A 20587-nucleotide genomic window follows, 5' to 3' on the forward strand; every position below is an offset into this window, starting at 1 on the left:
AACCTCTCTAGGATGGACATCCAATCTTCATCACCAGCTCTTTCATCCTACGGATCCACAGCGCTGCCTGTGTCGAAGCCCTGCAGAAACCTCCTGGGCTGCCAGGCGTCTGCTCACCGTCACCCCTCCCACCCAGCTCCCAGGTACCTGGAGATCCCAGCAAACAGCCAGTTTTATCTCAGACAAAATTTCCACGCAGATTAAGGCACCATACCTTCTCATTCCCAAGCATCAACACAGCAGCTTTTATATTTTACGTAGTGACGAGGGAAAGGAAATACTTCCTTCTGGTCACCACCACCCCCGTCCCAAGGGATGTCAGATGAAAGTACAGGCAAAAGCATAGCAGATGCTCAGTTGATTTACTTATACATTACTGAGCTTCCGTGCTTGGCAGGAACTTCTTGGAAACACTGAAAACCCATGCCAACTGACCTCCCCCAAATCCCTCCCTCTCACACCTCTGCCCTTAGCCCTACAGACCATCCATTCAGTTGGGCCTGGGAAAGCAATGCAGCGATGTTTTTGTTTATTAAGCACATAAGGAGCTATTGCCATTTTGTCACGTTATCCATGACTTCTTATGCATGAAAATAATAAATTGTTTGGCCATTTCCCTTACAACATGTGCAAGAAGTCCAGCATAATGGTTCTTCTTCATATTATCATAATGGAAGAAAATGGTAATAACGTGGTAGGTAGATGTGAAAATGCAATAGGACTGAAAGGATGTGCAGAAGAATCATTAAGCTTTCCCTCTGCAACTAAGGAAGTCTCCATTATTTACTTGAAGGATAGTATTTCACTACACTGACAATATTCATCTGAATCTATATGGTATTTAGCAGTTTACTGCTTTCCTACAAGGTCTGCATCACCACTGCTCCGTCTCATTTTTCTTTTTTTCCTATCCTCTCAAAAATAATAATCCTGCTACCTAAAGTCATACTTTTCAAATGACAGAATTTAGAGACCTAGTATTTGCCTAGAAGATCATCGGTCTGAGTCAGTAAGGTGTGGGTTTTTTATATTGAATGTCACTTCTGAACAACTTCAACACATATCTTAGCAGCACAAAAAAGACAGATTCAGCTATCAAAATACAACATGAACTTTGATTCCACAAATAATTTGTATCATAAATATAACAAAATTTTTGCTTGTTTTCAACTACACACCCAGAACAACAAATATTACACACAAAAATGTCATAAGTTTAGCTTTAGACCAGACTACAAATTCTGGTAAATGCTAAAATTAAGTCAAATAGGGTACTCAAACCAGAAAACAAATAGTATAATATTGCATTTTTGTCACAGACTATGCAAAACATTTATTCTGGGTAACTTAAAATTTGTATTTTGAGTATCTTCAAAAAAAAAAAGCAAAGCAATGAACATTATTAAAAAGAATGGATCTTGACTTTGAATACTGGACTGTGGGGTTTCTACGAGACAATGGTCACGTACTGAACGAGCCATGTCCAAGGGGGTGGTAGTAGGTGGTGACGAACTGACCGATCATAACGACGAGCAAGGACCTTGGCTACTGAGACAAGCGAGATATGTAGAAGTCAAAACAAGATTGAAATAAGAAGAATGTCATGACAGCATAGTATGGCCTGTTAGCATAAACCAATCAGAACTAATATAGAGGCGTGTGGACAAAGCATGCTCATCAATCATATTAGTACATGTAAGGTATGTTAACCAATTAGGATTAAGATGACACGCACACGGAGCGTGCACGATAGTGAAATAGTATAAATGTACCCTCAGATACGCGAATAAAGGAGATTTGCTTAACGACCATATTGGTCTGTGTGCATTTACTCCGTGCCCTCTCGTGGACTGCATCGTGGGACTCTGCTACGACACTTGACCAGTTACACAGAGCTGATTTCTCGCTATATAATATGGGAATTCATCTCTCTCACGCACATGGTTAAAATGAATCAAGTACCATGTTATCATCTTGCACTAAAAGATCTATTGATGTATTTCTGTCAGACTGGTATGAGTAAGTTTCCCCTTTCTATATTCTTTAAAGTAAAATAAGATTTTCTTCACCTTGAAAGAACACAGAACATGTTCTGCACTCTATTCTTGACACGAGTCCCAAAACCTGCAGTTATCACTCTCACCAGGCTCATAATTTAAATGCCTAAATAAAATACTGTACAACTGATGTGTCCTGGGAAGAATTACATTCAGAAAAAGCTTGTTTTAAGTCATTCAGCATCTTTTTATATTATTAGAAATCCCTAGAGTATAAATTTTGCTACTCACGTGCCAGATCCTATTGTCAGTTTGTATTTTCTCAGCTTGGATGTTGTCAAGATCTATTGACAATAACATTTGGATATATACTCCATCAAAATTCTGTAAAAATCCGTATGGTATTAAATCAGACTAATGATCTTTGATCATACGCACTGTACGATAAAACTGTCACATACAGATCTTATTAATGGTGCCATTAAACTGATGTGACATAGAAAGGTTTTTTCTGTGAAAATGCTACCTGTTTGCAGAAATGGGCAACAATCATTTTTACCAACATCAGATCCCATTCTGATACCCTGGAGACACTACAGATGAAGAGCTCTGAACAGAGCAAGGGAACAGCAGCTTCCTTTAATGCCTGCAGCATGGATGCCATAAAAACATTTCAAGATCCTGCTACCGAATTCTGGCAAAGGACTTTCCCCTTGAATACTTTTATAATAGTTTGCACATTGTCTAGGAAAGCCACTCATGCAGTTTTAAGTTACAGAGGAGAAAAAAGTTTGCTGGTTTTAAGCGTTTCAAGTGTTTCGTTTTTTTTTTTATTTTTAAGCATAACCCCTCCCCCCCCAGTAGCTATGCATAATATTCTAATTTAATTCCAAATGACTAGTTGTGATGTTTTACACAGCAGAAAGCTGAAAGCTAGCTGCATTGTGAAACCCCTTCCAAATATCTTTACTTTACAAATTGAAGTAACAGTAACTTAACTGTCTAGAAAACATTCATGATTAAAGACTTGTCAGCATGAAGATTTCTCCTTTCCTCTAATACCTTGGATTACTCCTTTGGGTTTAGAATTTTGCTATAATGTATATACTTATACTTGTTACACAAGAGATTATCCATGAATAATACAAAAATAATCCTAGATTATATAAGAATTTACCAGTGAATCCTCAGAGTGATTAACATGTTCTTTCAAACTGTTGTCATTTCAGTGAGTAAAACATACTCATTTCATACACACAAGCTGTAGTTGTAGGTTCTCCAGCTAGTTGTAAACTTGATTGAAAGTGATGTGAAAAGAGCAGACATTTGAAATGTTTAGCCTGTCTTTATAAATTATAATATACTAGTTTCATTGTTGTATAAGTTATTAAAAAAATACTAAGAAAAACCAAGAGGAAATCTTTTTTAATATGGCTAGAAGGTCGCACTTCCTAGTACAGGAAAGAAACAGTGCCAAATTACAGAAATCACTTTTTTTTTTTTTAATTTAAAATACAGGGTACATGGGAAGACTTTAAAAACAGTAGCTACTGAAACATTAAACTTAATGAGTAACTTAAAGATCAAAGGATGGTAATGTTCAAATCACAAAGCTCTTCATGACTTTCATCTCTGCAATAAAGCTGCTATACACTGACTTAGAGCTATACTGCTTTTTAGTAGCATCCCTTTTACCAACACCCACCACCCAATAAAAATCCTACTGGCAGCAACAGACAGGGAAAACAGAAATACAGTTCATTAAAGAAGCACGAAGACACAGTCTGATTATTTTTAAAGTGCAACTTCTTATATGCTAATATATCTATTGAACTTTTTTGTTGTCAATATTTTGTAGGTAAAGTGGTGAGGATCAAATTTGAAGGAGAAATTGAATTAGTTGGTTAACATAAAATAATAAATGAACACCATTAACATCACTGGGTTTGACATCTCAAGAGTTAAATTAGAGTCAGAGTATTTGGCAGGATTCAAAGCAGAAGAGCTTTTCACAGATGAAGTACACCTGGTGAACACGTTTGCCAGTGTCAAGCCAAAAGACACTTGGAAACTACCCAGTGTTGAGTATTTCCAAATACACAGTGTACTATTGTACAGTCAACAAAATTATTTTGATACTACCACAATTCTACTTTTATATTAAAAAAATAAGTTACATTTTTACGAGTATTATACTAGACTGGCAGCTTCTCCCATACGGAAAGAAACATTGTATGGATTCTCTTGATATTTTTAAGTCCGTACCCAGAAACGCCTAAATCATGGCTTTGGTAGTATACATATAAGTATGTGAGAGTACATACTAGTAGTAGATTTTCACCAGTTCATTTATTTTAATGTTCAGAAGAGATCAATATGATCATGTCACATAATGCAAAGAACCTCTCCCAGTAAAAGCTGCATCAAGCCACTAACTTCTCGTTGAGTTTTTACAATAGTCAGTCTTAATTTAAGAAGGAATGAAGTATCCATTTCAGTTCCCATGTCTTCCAAAGGTTAATTACTCCCACTTAGATTTCCACTGTCATTCTTATTCTGAATGCATTTGGTTTGAGCTCCCAATGACTGTATCTCATTATTTTCCAAATTAAATTATCTTCGATATCGGACATCTTTTTTTCTGTGTACACACCTATGGGACATGATCAAATAACCTCTTAACCTCAAACAAGTAAAAGAGATTTATGAGAAGACATTTAAGGATATAGCACGTATTTTCTAGTTCTTAAATCATCCTTGAAATTTTAAAATAGATTTATAACATTCTTTTCTCATCATCTTTTTTTCAGTAGCAGCAAAGAAAAGTAATACTCCTTAATTCTGCTTTTTATTCCCTGCTTTTGGATCCAAGATGATATTATCAGTGCACTTTTAGTAATATCACACCAGGAACAGATGTTTAACTGATTATACACCATTATAATTAACTGCTTTTCAGTGATACAATTTTGGAACTGTTTTCTGGAACGTGTAAGTGCAGACTACTTTCTTTGTTCTGGATGTATAACAGTGTTCTTGGCCATGTTAAAACGAATGTTGACCTAACAAGTCCAGCTTGCCAAGTGATCCCATTTACTCTATAGAACTGCCCCAGGCTGTAATCATTCCTCCCAACTCCGTCTTCTGAGAACTTTATATTTTCCATCTGGAACATTAATAAATACACAGAACAGCAACAAGTCATCAGGAGCAGGTCAGACAGAAGTCTATTTAGCTCACCGTCCTGTCTTTGACAGTGGTGAAGAGAAGATAAACAAATATAAAAACTACAGCAAGAAGCTCTGCAGCCAGCCTACATGAGCCATGAAGAATTACTTTTTCTTTCCTATGAATCTCCAATACAATAATTTGTTGCCTCCTCAGTACTATACTATGGAAAACAGTGAATAAGCTTCTCTAATCACTTTTAACGTACTACAGAGGTTCAAGATACGACTCCCTCAGCTATTTATCACTGCGCACACACAAGCTTTTCCATACCTCTGCGCATCTCTGTACCTTTTCTTGTCCTGTTATGCCCTTTTTGGCATGGAAGAAGCAGAACTGTACACAGTGTCCAAGATGCAGATGCACCACTGTGGGTTTACACAGTGGGAACAAGATGCTTCGTTCTTTTACTCTTGCTGACTACTGCTGAGCTGTCACTTTCATAGGGTGCATCATACCTCCAGAGTACCACTCCTAAAGATAACAAGTGTTTAGTTCAGAGTCAACCAATGCATAAGTAAAGCTAAAATGTTCCATACACCCTTTTTCACTTAGCATTTATCAATACTGAATTTCATCTCAATTTTATAGGAACCTTCTTCTTAATCACAGAAACTCACAGAAACTCACAGAAAAGTAGAGGAGGAAAATACTAGGACAGATAACGGAGTGTTCATAAGTTTAAGAAATCAATTCATATTCTCATCCCCGTCCCTGTTCATTATTCTTTTAAGCACTGGCAAACTAACCTTAATAAAACATTATTTGTGTGGTGATCAGTTTGTCTTTTTCTGCAGAAGAGCCTCTATTACATACAGTGCAAAACCAGACAAAAAATACTATTTGAAGCTAACAGCTGCAAGATCAAAGCAAGCAGCCATTTCCCTATAACCACATCCTCATTCAGGGCTGGGGAACCCACCAGTGAGGAGAAGTCCCACAGCATCCTCTGTGGCTGCAGGACAGCCTTCGACTCTGACTCGCTGTCAGCAATAGACACATTTGTCCAGACACATAGAAAGTGCTTGGCAGAGCAGATCTGTCTCTGATGACTGGGCAGGATCTCCTCTGTGAGGTCTGTAAATCTTCAAACCATTCACACAGATCAATACAAGGAAGAAGTGATCTGAATTTTAAGCATTTTGCCATACTGTAAAGAGTACCGATCCAGTTGATGGGGCGTATGTATTTCATAACTCTGTGTCTAATCACCTCCTCTTTCAGAAGGCAGACATTGGGCATCCTGAATGGTCAAAAGTGGCAAAGGCTTTCCTACTAAAGGCTCAGGGAGAGGACTGCTGGCCAGTTCCTCGAAGGTGGCTCCCATAATTTACAGGGTACAAAAAAAAACCACAACAAAAACAAAACAAAAACAAACAAACCAGAACAAAACACACCCCAAAACCCCACATTAAAAAGAGGCAGTCACCAGTGTAGCAGGAAATCAGGAAAATGGTGCAGAACAAAGGACGACTAAAAGGAGAAAGCATAGCATCCTGCCCTAAGCCCAGAGACAGGGATAAAATACAGGTTTTGTGGCCAGCCTGCACAAAACAATAGATGTTCAGAGAGCATCAGCCTCATGCATGTCCACCAGAGATAATGTGGAGAGTCTATCTTGAGGAGGGAGCATTACAAAAAGTCATCTTTAGATTGGCTAAAAAGAGTAATTCAATTTAAAATAACATTGCCAATATTTTTACCTTTGTTCCTCCCCAATCAAAAAATTCAAGCTCAAAATGCTAATTTTTCCACTTCTAGTCTCTTTTACCCATTTCCTTCCAGTCTCAGACAAATAGAGTGGTGACCCATACTCAATAAGTAACAAAATCTGCTAAACTCTTATTAGCATGTTATAAGGCTTAGAGCTGTGAATTAAAGAACAAACAGAAAGACAAAACTGAAGCTTAACTCAAGCAAAGTGGCTATCAGCAGAGCCATGCTAGAGTCTTTCTGAACAAATACATTGCCAGCATCAATACCAATCAAAATTATTTTTAACAGATTACAAAAAAAATAAAAAGGACCAATTGACCAGCACTCTGCACCTTTTAAAGCCATTTACCTCCTTCAAAACCTTTTTCCACTGGCATGTTGTTCTCTCAATTTAATAGTTTTTTCTCTCAGTCATACCTTCTCCCTCTCGCCTTTCCATAGTGCCAACAACTAAACAAAGCTCAAAATATTGGCCTCAACACACAAGGGAAATTGAAGATGCACTTATTGTTCAAGAATACAGAGGGAAGCAGGAAAATCTATCAATCTGCCATGAGAAAACTAGGCCAACCAATGAGAAAGCTGACTTTAAGCTTTTATTCATTTTTCATTAAACCAAAATGTTAAAAGCAGGAGCAGAGCTTCCTTTTTTTTCCCCTAGAAGACCAATGCATTTCCCCACAGACTGAGTTAAATGGAATGACTTTGGTAATAAAAAAAGTTTTTATCACTGCTCTCTTTTCACAAAGTTAAATACAATGTTGACTACATACAAGAAAGCATACTATTAATAGTATATATTAATTTTACTTCTTGAAATTTCATCACCCCCTTGCCTTTTGGCTTACTCACAGTGACTAATGATAACAAGAGAAAAAAGGATGACTGGAAAAGCAGAGACACGGGTTCCCCCCTTGAAGACAGAACCTGGTCCATTTTCCTGAGTTTGATAACCATGTCAGCTCTGGCTGAAACAAATTAGAAAGAGTTTTGTACTCTTGCAACTCAGAAATAAAGAAAAGGAGGCCATTCTTCGTAGCACACAGGTGAGCTGTGGCACTTCTTGCCACGGGATGCTACAAACACAGGGAGCTGGCATGCGTTCTGGGGAGGAGCAATCTATTGTGGCAAATTAAATGCACAGGAACTACAACTCTGAGTTGGGATGGAGACTAGAAGATCCCTGTGGGAAATACCACACTGCTACTCTACCCTAGGTACCTGTTTTTAAACATTTCTAAACTAGAGACAGGGTACTGGGCTACATCGTGGCTGTTTGGTCTGGTCCAGGACAGCCACTCACATATTTTTACCAACAAACCAGACTGCAGAAAATGAAAAGCTGTGTAACCACAAACATTTTTAAAGTCCATGTATCATATTTTTACAGATTCCAAAATAATATTAGTAACTGAAAATTCATATGAAACAACAAATCATCAAGTACAAACAGCCAGGAAACTCGTCTGCCCCAGTTCTTCAGCCTAAAGTTCTGAAGCAGTTTATCAGCTATTCCAATTTCAAAAAGAAAACAGCAGTCAACTGAATAGACATATAGATTAACTAACCATATGGAATCACTGGCTCAACATATAATTCAATACCACCATTTTGACAGCCACTTTCAGAGAAAAAAAAAAAAAGACAACTTGACTTCAGTGCTATTTAATAAATGATTACTTGAGGGATTTTATTTGTTTCAAACAATCACACTGCCTCAGCTAAAGCAGTACTCTGAAAAGCTAGCATTAAAATATTATTTGCTCTAATCTCTTCCAAACTGGGGCTTGGCATCTAATCCCTCTTCATTACCAAATAGCTTGGTAACCAAGTATTCCATTTGTAAAGTAGCTGTAATAACAATATCAAATAGTTGACCTGAGTTCTTCAAAGGTACCTACGGAAGACAAAAACTTAAATAGCATTTAATTGCAGGGAGATTCAAGCAAGGAACTCCCTTAGTCTTATTAACAATATATGAAAAAATATGGAGGATATTTTTATTTAAAGTTATTTTGTCCAATTACCAATACTGCTGTATTATTTATTCAAAAAAGATATTGTCCTAGTCTGCAATTTACTGTTTGGGAAAAAATTGTTACGAAGACCATTTTATGGACCAATTCATGAATGGACTAGTTATTAAATATAGGCAAAAAATAATTAATGAGAATTGTGTCAGAAATAATAGTTTATTAGAAACAAGTTTATAATGATAATCAATAAGCATAAAGTACTTTAAAGCAGTAACTTCATTTGCTCTGAATTCAGAAGATTAGAATTTATTACATTTATTTAGCTCGTATGGTTATTTTTTGCTTCATCAATCTATATTGTTGACTCTTCACATTATTATTTATAACACGTAATTGTGCAGAAAGTGGAGAGAATTATGAATAGTACAACAATAAATGACCATTACTGTGGTTTTTTTTCCCACATTTTAAGTGTTAGGAATTTCATTATTCATTCTGTTATTATAGAAGCAAAGGGAAAGACAAGAAAAAGTGTTTGAAAAATTACTTTCCCTTTTTCTGCAAATCTCATTGTTTCTTTCTTTGTTTAAACTAAAGACATTAGCACTAGAATATCTGCTACAGCTCCATGAGGCCTAGCAAGTATATAAATAGCCAGGTAGGTCTTTATTTAACATGAACAGCAGTTGGCATTCATTTAATACACATGTTAAATCATACTAATAGATAAATTAACTTTATGTCATTTTCTGATGTTCGTATCTCAAACGTTGTCCTCCTCTGCTCTCCCTCAGGTATACTTAAGGTCCTCAAAAAATAGGTCCTCAAATCCTACAACTTTAATGTGACCCTATTAGCACTGTTGCTAAAGAAAGGAAAGGAAAGGAAAGCAAAGCAAAGCATGACCATTGGAAAAAAAAACAACCTTAAAGATGGCTTCCTGCTAGCACTGGATGGACTTATATTCTTAGCCACAGCATCCCGCCATTAAAAGAAAGAACTATGGAACTTCCCTCCACAAAACTCCTGTATGATATAACCAAGAGAAAGAGCAGATTAACTTTCTGAGAACCTATTTTTACCAAACATGGAGGGAAAACTCCCCACAAAGAAACGAACTACAGATATTATTCTCGCATGCAGCAGTTTAACAGCTACCTGAATATCTGGTGTCATAACTCCCACAGCTTGATTCCGTTTTCTGAGCACCATGTAATCTAAATGCCTTTAAACAATCATGATATCATACTTTTGAGAGTTATCTGAAGCATAATATGACAAAATTTCACCACTCTCCCTCTACAGATAACTACCTTGCTGTAGATGAGATGATGTATGACTCCATCAGGGACTCTAGCAATAACCAAGTCTAATGATGAAGATATTAGTACAACACCATTCACAAAACACGTGCCCAACACAAAAGCCTTATAATGATGACATTCATTACTGAGGGAATAACGTATTGTTTTCTTCCAATGGAAAGCATGCTTTGTTTGGGACATTTTGACTGTTTCCCTTCCTGCATCCCATATGTAGTATGGATGGAAAATTGTGGCTTTTGCAAAATTAGCATGTATTTGTCAACTGCTACAGCCATAGCTGAGAACAGTTCATTAACTTGATCTCATTTAAGATAGAACTATATGATAAACTTAAAATGTGAATAATGCTAGCTATATCACAGGAGAAAGGAATGCAGTCCCTTAAGCCTAGATTTGCCTACATATTGAAAAGTTTAGTTTTCTGGCTCAAGAACTACAATGAGAACAACAGTACACATTAAGATTTCATCTGTATCACTATAATTATTTGTGTTATACACATTTCACTGTTTTGGAAGGATGGTTGCAGTATTGTTTGAATGTTGTCACAAAGGTGCAGAGAAAACTGGAAATTAAGCTTTTTCTCTTCCCTTCTAAACAGTACACAATTCTGGGGATGGAAAAAAATCTGATCATTGTGACTATCCCCTCCAAACACCAGTAACATGTTTGGTGGGTCAATATAAAATTATTGCTTGACACAACCACATTCAGACTTCTCTATTTTGCTGGCCACAGTTGTAATGATAAACTCCGTAAGGAGGCAGAGCTGGAGATTCAGACATTTTTCTTGTTTGTAAGTTGTGTAATAGGATCAACTCCATCTGCTTGGCCCCAATTCCAGACACCGCTGAACTCCAGGACTTAATTCAGATCTCTCTGAGGACCCATATCCTCTCTCATTTCAGTTCCACTCAGTAAGTTCAGAAGAGAGGGATAAAATGAGTCAAGGATCAAAGGTGATGAGGGAAGATGTAATGGAGGGTTTTAGAAAAGGAGAAGGAACTGGAAAGTCCCGTAAGGCTAAAGAAGTGGTGGAGACCATGAGCTGGAAGCAGAGGCAGCAGCACACAGCAGTGAAAGTGCAGAGGCTGGCAGAGAAGTGGAACGTGTCAGAGGACCAAGAGCAGAGCTGATGAGGAGGGAGACAGGTTTTTTCCCCTTTTTTGAAATACATTTGTAGCAAAAAAAAAAAAAGTGTGTATTACATGCAAGGAGTAAACAAAAATAAGGTGCAGATAAAAAGGAAAAAATGTGGAGTAGTGTCAAGGTAATAAGAATAATAATAAAAGGAAAGAGCAGATTTAAAAGGTTCTGGGAATAATGGCAGATGGTTCCATGCGTAGAGGATGGCCCATGGAAGACAAAGAGAATTAATCAATTTTCTTAGCGTGCAAAGCTCCACTGATAGGACACATGTTAAGGTGTAAAAATGCAGTTACTTAGGGGTGCTGGTAACTTTGATTCCTCAAAATTGGTAATAACATTTGTTTTTCTTCCCCCTCTCTCTTAAATGCTGGTAGGCTTCCTGTCGCGCCAGGTTGTCAGCCCATTCCATTAGAGGAACTTTTCGTAACATTTCAGTATAGTTCCTCTGAAATTTCTATAAAACCTACTGTATTAATAAAGTTGCTCACAAACATATTATGCTCTTCTTCCACCCCTCTGCTCTCAAAGAAATCGATACCATGCACATTAATTTGTAATGCAGATATCAAAATAAGTGTTGCCAGAGAACCAATAATATATAGCAATGTGAAGTGTTCAATTCTTTCATTAAATCTATGCTTTTCTCCAAATTTTCCAGGCCTGACTTTGTTACTACCAGTTTTAACCTTATTTTCCATTCTATGATGTAGTTTGTTCTTTTCTCAACTTACAGTACGCACAAAACCTTTACACCCCCCCCCACCCCCAATTTAAACTTTTGTCCATAAAACATGCACTCCCTGGGACAGTCTATCCCATAACATAATGAGAAGGGTTTTATGGGGAGACATCATCTTGACTGCTATTAGAAGGAAGAAATCACAGTAATTCTTCAATAAACAAGGAGAATCATAAATGTCCCTAATTTGGAATTTGGAGGCCTTGACTTATCAGGTTACTCGAAAACCATAATGATACCTTAATAACATAGAAAATCTATTAAACTTCATTTTGTGTTATACAAAGCCTACAGTATATATGCTGAAAATGCATGCCAGTGCCTTTGTACCTTCATGAGTTTTGATGAATAGCCATTTCAGAAGACAGCCACTCACCAAAGGAAAGCTTAAAATATAAGTTTAAAAGAATTTGCTTACTTATGCATAGCTATCAGCAAATCTAAATTCTATACAATCTAGGAATAAATCTCAGGTTTTTGCAAAGATTTATAGGTCTATGAGCATAATACCCATAAACCACCGTGTGCTTACTTTATTGGCCAAACAGTTTATACATTTGACATACTGCTGTTCAGATAAGATTATATCCAACTAAGTACAGAAAAGAAACTGTCAACAAGTCTGCAAGACTATAACAGAAACTGCAAAAGCAGAGTTTTCACATGACTAACCATACCTTCAGAGTAATCCCAAATCAGTCCCAGGCATGAAAACACAGTTGGAACTGATTTTAAGAGAAGGGGTGAAGAATGGTGTGTTGCCACAAAAATAAGAACCGAGCCTGAACTGTGTGTTCCCTGTATTAGGTAATTGCCAAAGTAGGTTGAAAAAAAATTAATATCATAAATAATACAGAGTTTTTAGCCAAATTATATTTGAGAAGTCTAGAACTAGACAGCAAACTTGTGGTTGATCAAAGTTAATCATAGTTGATTAGAGAAGCACATACCCAACCTTTTCATGTTTTGTACGCTTTAACTGCTGTGAGAGTTTGGGTATTCTATCAGGAAGACGGAAAAGGAGCAAGCTTAGAAACCAATACGCAATTTTTCCTCAAAAATCTAAGTCAAAGACTATAAATAGTGATTCTTGAAAACATGCATAAATATTAAGTTCTGAAAACTAAGCTGGCACAAAGCTCTGACTCTCAGACATGCATGAAGGAAGTGTGTAAGCTTCATATATATGAATGTATGGCTGTTAGAGCAGGACCTTTGCCTCGGTAAAGATACTCTGCCCTTTAACTTTCAGGTTTATGCCAGCTCTGTGTTATGAAAACAGGACAAAAGTTAGCAGCGAGGAAAGTAGGGATGGATTATCTGGAACATGGTCAGATCCAAAGCTGTAAAATTTGTGGTGACAGCAGGTCCCAAGCAGGGAGCAACTTTGCACAAGAAAGCAGCGTTACTCTGGCTGTTTCTTCCCCGAAAGTTTCTGGGTCTGTGTTAATGGCAAAGGAATAGATGGGCTTGCAGGGTCACAGGGGTTAACATGACCCTGTTGCACAGCATCAGACAATTAAATAAGATTTGTGATTTTAAACCTCTGAAGATGTAGAAAAAAGAGAATATATATAATATTAAGCCTTTAGAGCTTCATTTTAATAACATTCTTCAGACCCTTTCCTTCTGGCTATTCAGACCCGTTATAAGAAAGTCCTTTCCCCTTCCTTACCTCTCTCCCCACCACTCCATCACTTCCCCCTCTTCACCTCACCGCACATCTTATAATGCTATCAGGATACTTAGAAGGGGACAAAAAAAGAAAAATGTATTTTGAGAAAATATTTCAGTATGCCTTCTAAAAAAAAAAAAAAAAAAAAAAAGAGCAGCTACATTTTCAAATTTTTAAGGAACAGTCCATTATAAGGGCTGACAGTAGTTTGGTCCCAAGGGGCAGCAACTCGTGCAGCTTCCTATAAAGAGAAATTCCACATACATAAATTATCTTCTCCCTGGCCACTACCTCACTGCAACAGATGAGAATACCCACACTTCAGAAACAAATTTATGTTGCACATACCTTCTGACAGTTAAAATTAAATAGGCTTTATGAATATTACACCAACCTACCAAAAAAAAAAAAAAGGAGCCAGTGACATACACTAAATCCCTTCCTGCTTAAGGCAAGCAAGGTCAGTAGCTAACCAACTGACAAATTATACCATATCATAAAACCCCAGCTTCATTTAGGACTTCTCAATAGGTATCAGATATACACTTACATGATAAAACTCCCTTCCCACATGCATTGCTATCCTCCTGTCTACCCTCACCAGCTGATTTTTACCTCTGGAATGAAACTAAGTGTAAAATCACAACACTGCAAATTTCCCAGTATGCAGAAAAAAAAAAAGGACTTGGTTTCTACACAAAATTAACAAATTAATGAACTGTTCAATACTGTAAAATAATTTTATCTGTTTCCAAGAATTCTCAGCCCATTCTCTTGCACAAACTGCTTTCCTCAAGAAAAGTTAAATTGAGAACTTTAAAGCACCAGGAGGATACGTGGTACTGTTTCACCTTATGACATTCCCAGATTAGTAAGGGTAAATAGGGAAAGAAACCTCAGTATGACTTGTATAGCTTCAAAAAGTTAATCTGTTAACTATTAAAGCAGTCTTGATTGATTGTATTTTGGACATTCTTTGCAAAGAGAGTCCTATTTGCCTTAACAGAATTTTTTCACCCTCCTCTCATTTTAAAATTTCCACTAATGCCAATGCATCAGTTTCATCAAAAGAAAGTCATAATTTGGAAGTGATCACAGTACTTCCTGGTACTGACAAGTAGACAAGAGAATTTATGTGTGGACATTCCCTCTTTAGAAATAAGATAAAGACAACATAGAGAAAAAAAGTATTCTCTATTATGGTATTTCATGGCCACTCTAGCTGAATGAATGAATGAAATATCAAGGAAGATCAGACTAATATCTAAAGACTTTCATCTCTAGTGTTTTTCTTTTCTCTTTATTTTGCTCTCCCCAACCATCTGTCCCAGACCTTCCAGTCTTATGTGTATTTTATGTCAGTTTGCTTTATGTTAGAAGTTTCTTTCACAACAAACTGGCTTTTTTTTTTTTTTTTTTGTAAGAGTTTTGGAGAAAGCATGTATAAATATGTACACACACATAAATAATGGAGCAGGAAACCTTTTTTTTTATTTTTTTTTCTGCCACTTTGAGTGAACACAGGAAGCTAACCAAGGTGAAAATGTTTGTGGAAAACTTTATAATGAGAATTAGCCTACCTCCTTTAATAACGCTGTTATTTACAAATTAGCAATGCTATGTGAGATCTCATGCCAATAAATAAAAAGATGTGAGTTTTAAGATGGGGAAATAAAACTACTGAATAATATTTTTTATTCGTCCTTTCCTCAATTCTTGCTTTGTTTGCTTTGGCTAGCTTAAACTCTAAGCTCTTTGGGACATAAAGAACATAAAGATCTATTTTTACAGCAAGATGCTTATATTAAATAAACCATATTGATATATCCTAAACTGAATACAGGAGTGTAAAAGACAAGACTGGACATGAAACAAATACAGTAATATAATAACTTTGAATAAATTTCAGCAGACATGACATGTCACTTTTACATGTGACATAAATGTAACTTTGGGACAGAGAAAAGTGGGGCAATGCTGCTTTCCGAAGACTACTTAATGTTTGTAAAGTGCTTTGAAGATGAAAACCCCTGCGTATGTACTATGGCTATGGATTACCACTGGAGTCATGTAGCTTACTCTGAAATTCAGAATCTGAGGAATTTGAGACAACCCCCAACTCAAAGTCAGAAGAAACACATAGATATAAGAAATATGAAGAGTTCTATATGATATGGAATTGCTATGAGCCATACACTACATTAAATTTTCTTCATTCTACCATGACAGTTAAAACAGCAGATTTCCATATGTGTATCTGTGGGTAAAATTTGTAAAAATAACAACTTTCAGTATGAATGTTGGACTTCCTTTTGAATTGAGGGAGGAAAAAAAATAGCAGTGCTACTATCAGAAAGCATTTGTAACTTGAAAGTATATTCTGCCCAGCGATATCAAAATATGTATTGAACTGAGAACTTCTAAGACTAAAAGGATAAACATTTTAACACCACTTGACAGAAAAAAGTACAGAAAGTAAGTAACCTACCAATATACTGTCCAGTTTAAATGGAATAACTCAGAAGAGAATCTAATGTGCTAATTCCTGAAATTTCAAATTGTAGGACTTCCTTATTGCAAAAAGCAGCAACACAATTTTTACTGTCGTATTCCACATAGCCCAAATTTCATCAAGTCAGTCAAAAGTTTAACAACTAAAATTTCCATTAGTATAGAAGAGAAAGAAAATTGCAAATAGTCTTTTTCTCTAGAGTTACACTTTAACAACCCAATCACACCATTGAGAAAAAAAATGTAAAATATTGATTCAATATAAGAATTCCCAAGTATTCAGCCATAAAGTCTAAACTGAGAAAACTATATTATCCTGAAGGGATATGACTCCTCCTTTTTGGGTCTACACTTCCACGCCTAATGAGAGAGAAGTGGGGAGAGCAGATCCCATAAATTAGTGATTCAATAGCTGTACTCTTCATGGAAAAAAAAAAGAAGAGTAACTCACTTACTCCACCCCTGCCTCAATACACAAGGCACAGAAATACATGTTGCAAATCATTAAGGGCTAGAATTCTTTTTAACAGGATACATGCAAATACTTTGTGAAGCTACAGCTAAGTTTTTTCTTTTGATCCACATCAAGCACTTGAATCATGTTTCCAAAGCAGTAAAATACTAAATAAAGACAGGGAAACAGAGTCCAGAACAAGGGTTTTTTTGTTGGTTTTTGTTTTTTAATATAAAGGGGAGGGGATAGTTGCTTTATCAGCTTATATTTTGATTTTATTTCTAGTGTGATTGTTTATTATTAGGAGCATTCAGACAGTACTGAATAGCTCCAGTGTTCATATGATTTCAAAGAAACTATGCAAACTTCCCCACCTCATAAGCTGGAAAGAATTAGTCCTAAGCTGGAAAGAATTGGTCCAAACCTGTCAAGAATAAGCATTTCTTCAGTGACTTCACACTAGTTTGTAGTCACTGTCCATGACTGTGTGAGAAGTATTTTCAGTAGCGATACTTTTAATACATATATGCCATAAAGAGCCTAAATTGTCAAACTCAGACAAGGTCCATGGTCACTTAGGTGAAAAGAACGTTACACTAACAAATCATAACTTCTTAAATTTGCTGATAAGCAACATTACCCAGCATGTAAATGAAACGTTACACATCCACAGCTTCGTCTCTCAATGGCTTAAGAGATACAGCAGAGGTAATTCCTCTGTCATCTTTGCAGAACAGATAAAAGAGTTTGGCTTCAGTCTTCCCTTCCAAAGGAAAATAGCACTAGGGAAGCAGCATCCCTATATAATAAATATATATATGAGAAGATTACTTAACCTGCCCAAAACGCCACAAATTGTTTGTTACATTGTTTCATGACAGTGTTACTGCATCCGAATATACATTCCTTTATTCACCTCTGTATTTCTTAATTGTTAAAGCAATCCAAAAGGTTATGCTCCATATGTTAAAGCTCTCCTTCTCTCTGTGGGCCCATAAACCTGAATGCAAGCAGGCAGTGTCTACTAGAATATTCTCTTTTGCCCAAGTCTTCCATGCAGCTACAAAAACAAACCTAAGAGCACTAGTGTTTGAGCTTTTTATCATTATTTTCTGCAGCTGGCCAAATCTCAGAGTGTAATTCAATTCATCAAAAACAGTTTCTCCTGGAAAATCCTTGACACATTCAATCAAATTGTCATCTGTATGTTCCAGCTACTGAAAACTATTATGTCCCTAATACAGGTTTTAAACTTTTTTCCTTTTTACCTTCAAGGTTTAGCCTTGAATTTACTTATTGAGAAGAAAAAAACCTGAGAAGACAGACTGTAAGGGGAAAGGGATAAGTTGAGGTGGTACATGGTACTGTACTTGTTCACGTGAAATACAACAAAACACAATGGTTTGTATGTTTTATATCAACTAAGGACAGCTCTCAGGTCAATGGCTATTTGTAATTAAGTTAGAAAATCTAGCACGGTATCTTTCTAATGAGTATGAGCAAGTGTTACCTGAAATGCTCACATTTAGGGTGAAAGTATCAAGTTTGCTACTGGTGCCTTAAATCATATCTATAAGTGAGCAAATTCTCCCAATTACCACTTCAAATGCACCACCTCCCCCGTTCATCTTTTCTCACTTCTGTTTCCAATTTAATTTCTTCTCATTACAGTGAATACATACTTCTGTTGATCTTATGGTCAGCTGGATTCATCTACTGGTACTTACCTTGTTAAAAGAAAAGTTTCTTAAAAAAAAACCAACTAAATAAGACTCTGTAAATCAATGCTTAAGATGAAAAACCTTTACAGACATGCTGAGTGTGAGACTTTCTACAGACCTTTAATAAATGAAAAAAATAGTTTCTGCCTCCCCAGGATGTCGATATTTTATACTTTTTGGGGAGTACAAATTAGAACTATATAGCCAGTTATATAAACTACAAAAGTAGCAGTGAATTTATCAAAAATTCACTAGGTCAAAACTTATGCTGATGTAATAATTTTATTCTAAACCAGCCTATTAAAATTTAGCAGGAAATGTAGTTATTATACCTTGTATATTAACAAGCAAAAGTTTCCCAAATGAATAATTAGCATACAGCTAATCAGCATCAGGTCACCCAACAGTTATAGCTAAAACTGAACTGAAGCGTACACAGCACATCTGTACGTTTACAAGCACAAGCTCTCCAGATGTTATAAATTACTATCTTTACCAGTTGTCTCCTAAAAGTGTTGACTCAAAGAAAATGCAGTGAACAGTGGAGATGTTCACAGCAGGAATTGTCAACAGAACTAAGTTCAACAGTAAAAGATCTGTTGATATGTGAATGATCTAAAGGGTAGATGTCACAGAGCTATTACTGTTTGGGTCCATTACAGGGACATTACTTTCACCTACACTTGATGATACAGTTACAAAAAGTTCCACTAGTTTACTTACATGTCATTTATTCGCGTTTAGCTAGGTGCGACAGGCAACAAAACATCACAACCTATTTCCAAGTCACTTGGCGGGGGGGAAAGGCAAAACACCAAACGGTGAGTCATTTTCAACTGCCAGACAACTCAGAGCAAACTTGGAGATGTGGTCGTTTGCAATGTTTGTACACAAACTCTTGTTAAAAAAGGAGACGTCAAATTCCAAACTTTATTTAGAGGAGACGAGAGAGAAAGAGAAAACCAGTTAACTACACAGAACTCCAGAAGACAGTTTACCATTACTGATACCATTCATTTATTGCCCGGACAGCGTGAGCCCATCCCGTCGCCGGCAGAAAGGTGCACCAGCGAGCTCCATCAGTTCTGCTAGCACTGGCATTTTCCAAACCACCATACACAGAAGCATGCAATTTACATCAGGGTAAGCCCAGCTTCCCCAGCTCGACCAAAACGCCAGCAAGAGTTTCCAAACTGAGAACAACAACAACAAAAAAAATAAAACAAACTCTCACATACTTTTTAAAAGCCGGGCCAGGGTTATAATCGGCGCGGAGCGGTTCTGCCTGCTCCTGCGGCAGCGCTCGGGGCGGCGGTAGGCACGGCTGCGCCGAGGGGTCCCCCCGCGCCCAGGGGTGCGCGTCCCCCCCACACACACCCCTCTCCTCTGGGGCACCCCCCGCCCCGCGCCAGCGCCTCCCGCGGGGGGAATCCCGGGGCGGCCGCCGCCAGGTGCGCGCTGCCCCGCGGGCCGTACTCACAGGGACACGGTGCGGTTGGGCAGCACAGCCGGCTGCAAAGTTTCCACCAAGTCACCGCCACTGCAGACCACTTTGATGCGGAGAGCCGGGCGGCCGGGCCCCTTGGCGCGCTCGGCGGCGCAGAGGCAGCGGTCCACGATGAGGTCGGGGCAGTTCCTGCTGCCCCCGCACAGCCCCAGCACGGCGGCCACCAGGCAGAGGCGGCGGCACAGCCCGCGCATGCTGAGCCAGCCAGCCAGCGAGCCGCCGGCTGCCGCGCCCGCCGCTCCGCGCCGCGCATGGCACGCGCTGCTCCGCGGGCGCCGCGGTCCCCTCCACGCCTCCTCCGCCCACCCCGCCCCGCCCCGCCGCGCCTCTCGCTGCGGCCGGCTCCGCTCGGAGGGACCCCCCCCCTTCCTCCTCCTCCTTCTCCGAGGAGCCGCCGCTCCTTTCCTGCCGCAGCCCGAGCGGCGGCGGCGCGGGGCGGACCCCGCGGTCCCCCTCCTCCCGCCACCCTCCGGGCGCGGCCCCCTACGGGGTCCGGGGCCGCCCCCGCGCCCCGCCGGCAGCCGCAGCCCCGGGGAGTTCCCTGCGCGGCCGCTACCTGCGCGGAACCGCGGTGCTTTAAGCCCGCGTT

General features: G+C 38.3%; 1 protein-coding gene across 1 annotated transcript in view; it reads right to left on the bottom strand.

Moving 5' to 3' along the window:
• LOC137662585 (adhesion G protein-coupled receptor A3-like) overlaps nt 1-20227 on the bottom strand; it is a 284198-nt gene extending 263971 nt beyond the window's left edge. Inside the window, exon 1 of the mRNA XM_068399128.1 lies at nt 19972-20227. Within this exon, the coding sequence (XP_068255229.1) occupies nt 19972-20192 (221 nt within the window). The 5' untranslated portion in view covers nt 20193-20227. The remainder of the gene's footprint in view (nt 1-19971) is intronic.
• Nucleotides 20228-20587: the final 360 nt, after the last annotated feature.

The sequence above is a fragment of the Nyctibius grandis genome, chromosome 4 (assembly GCF_013368605.1).
Source record: "Nyctibius grandis isolate bNycGra1 chromosome 4, bNycGra1.pri, whole genome shotgun sequence".
Lineage (NCBI taxonomy): Eukaryota > Metazoa > Chordata > Aves > Nyctibiiformes > Nyctibiidae > Nyctibius > Nyctibius grandis.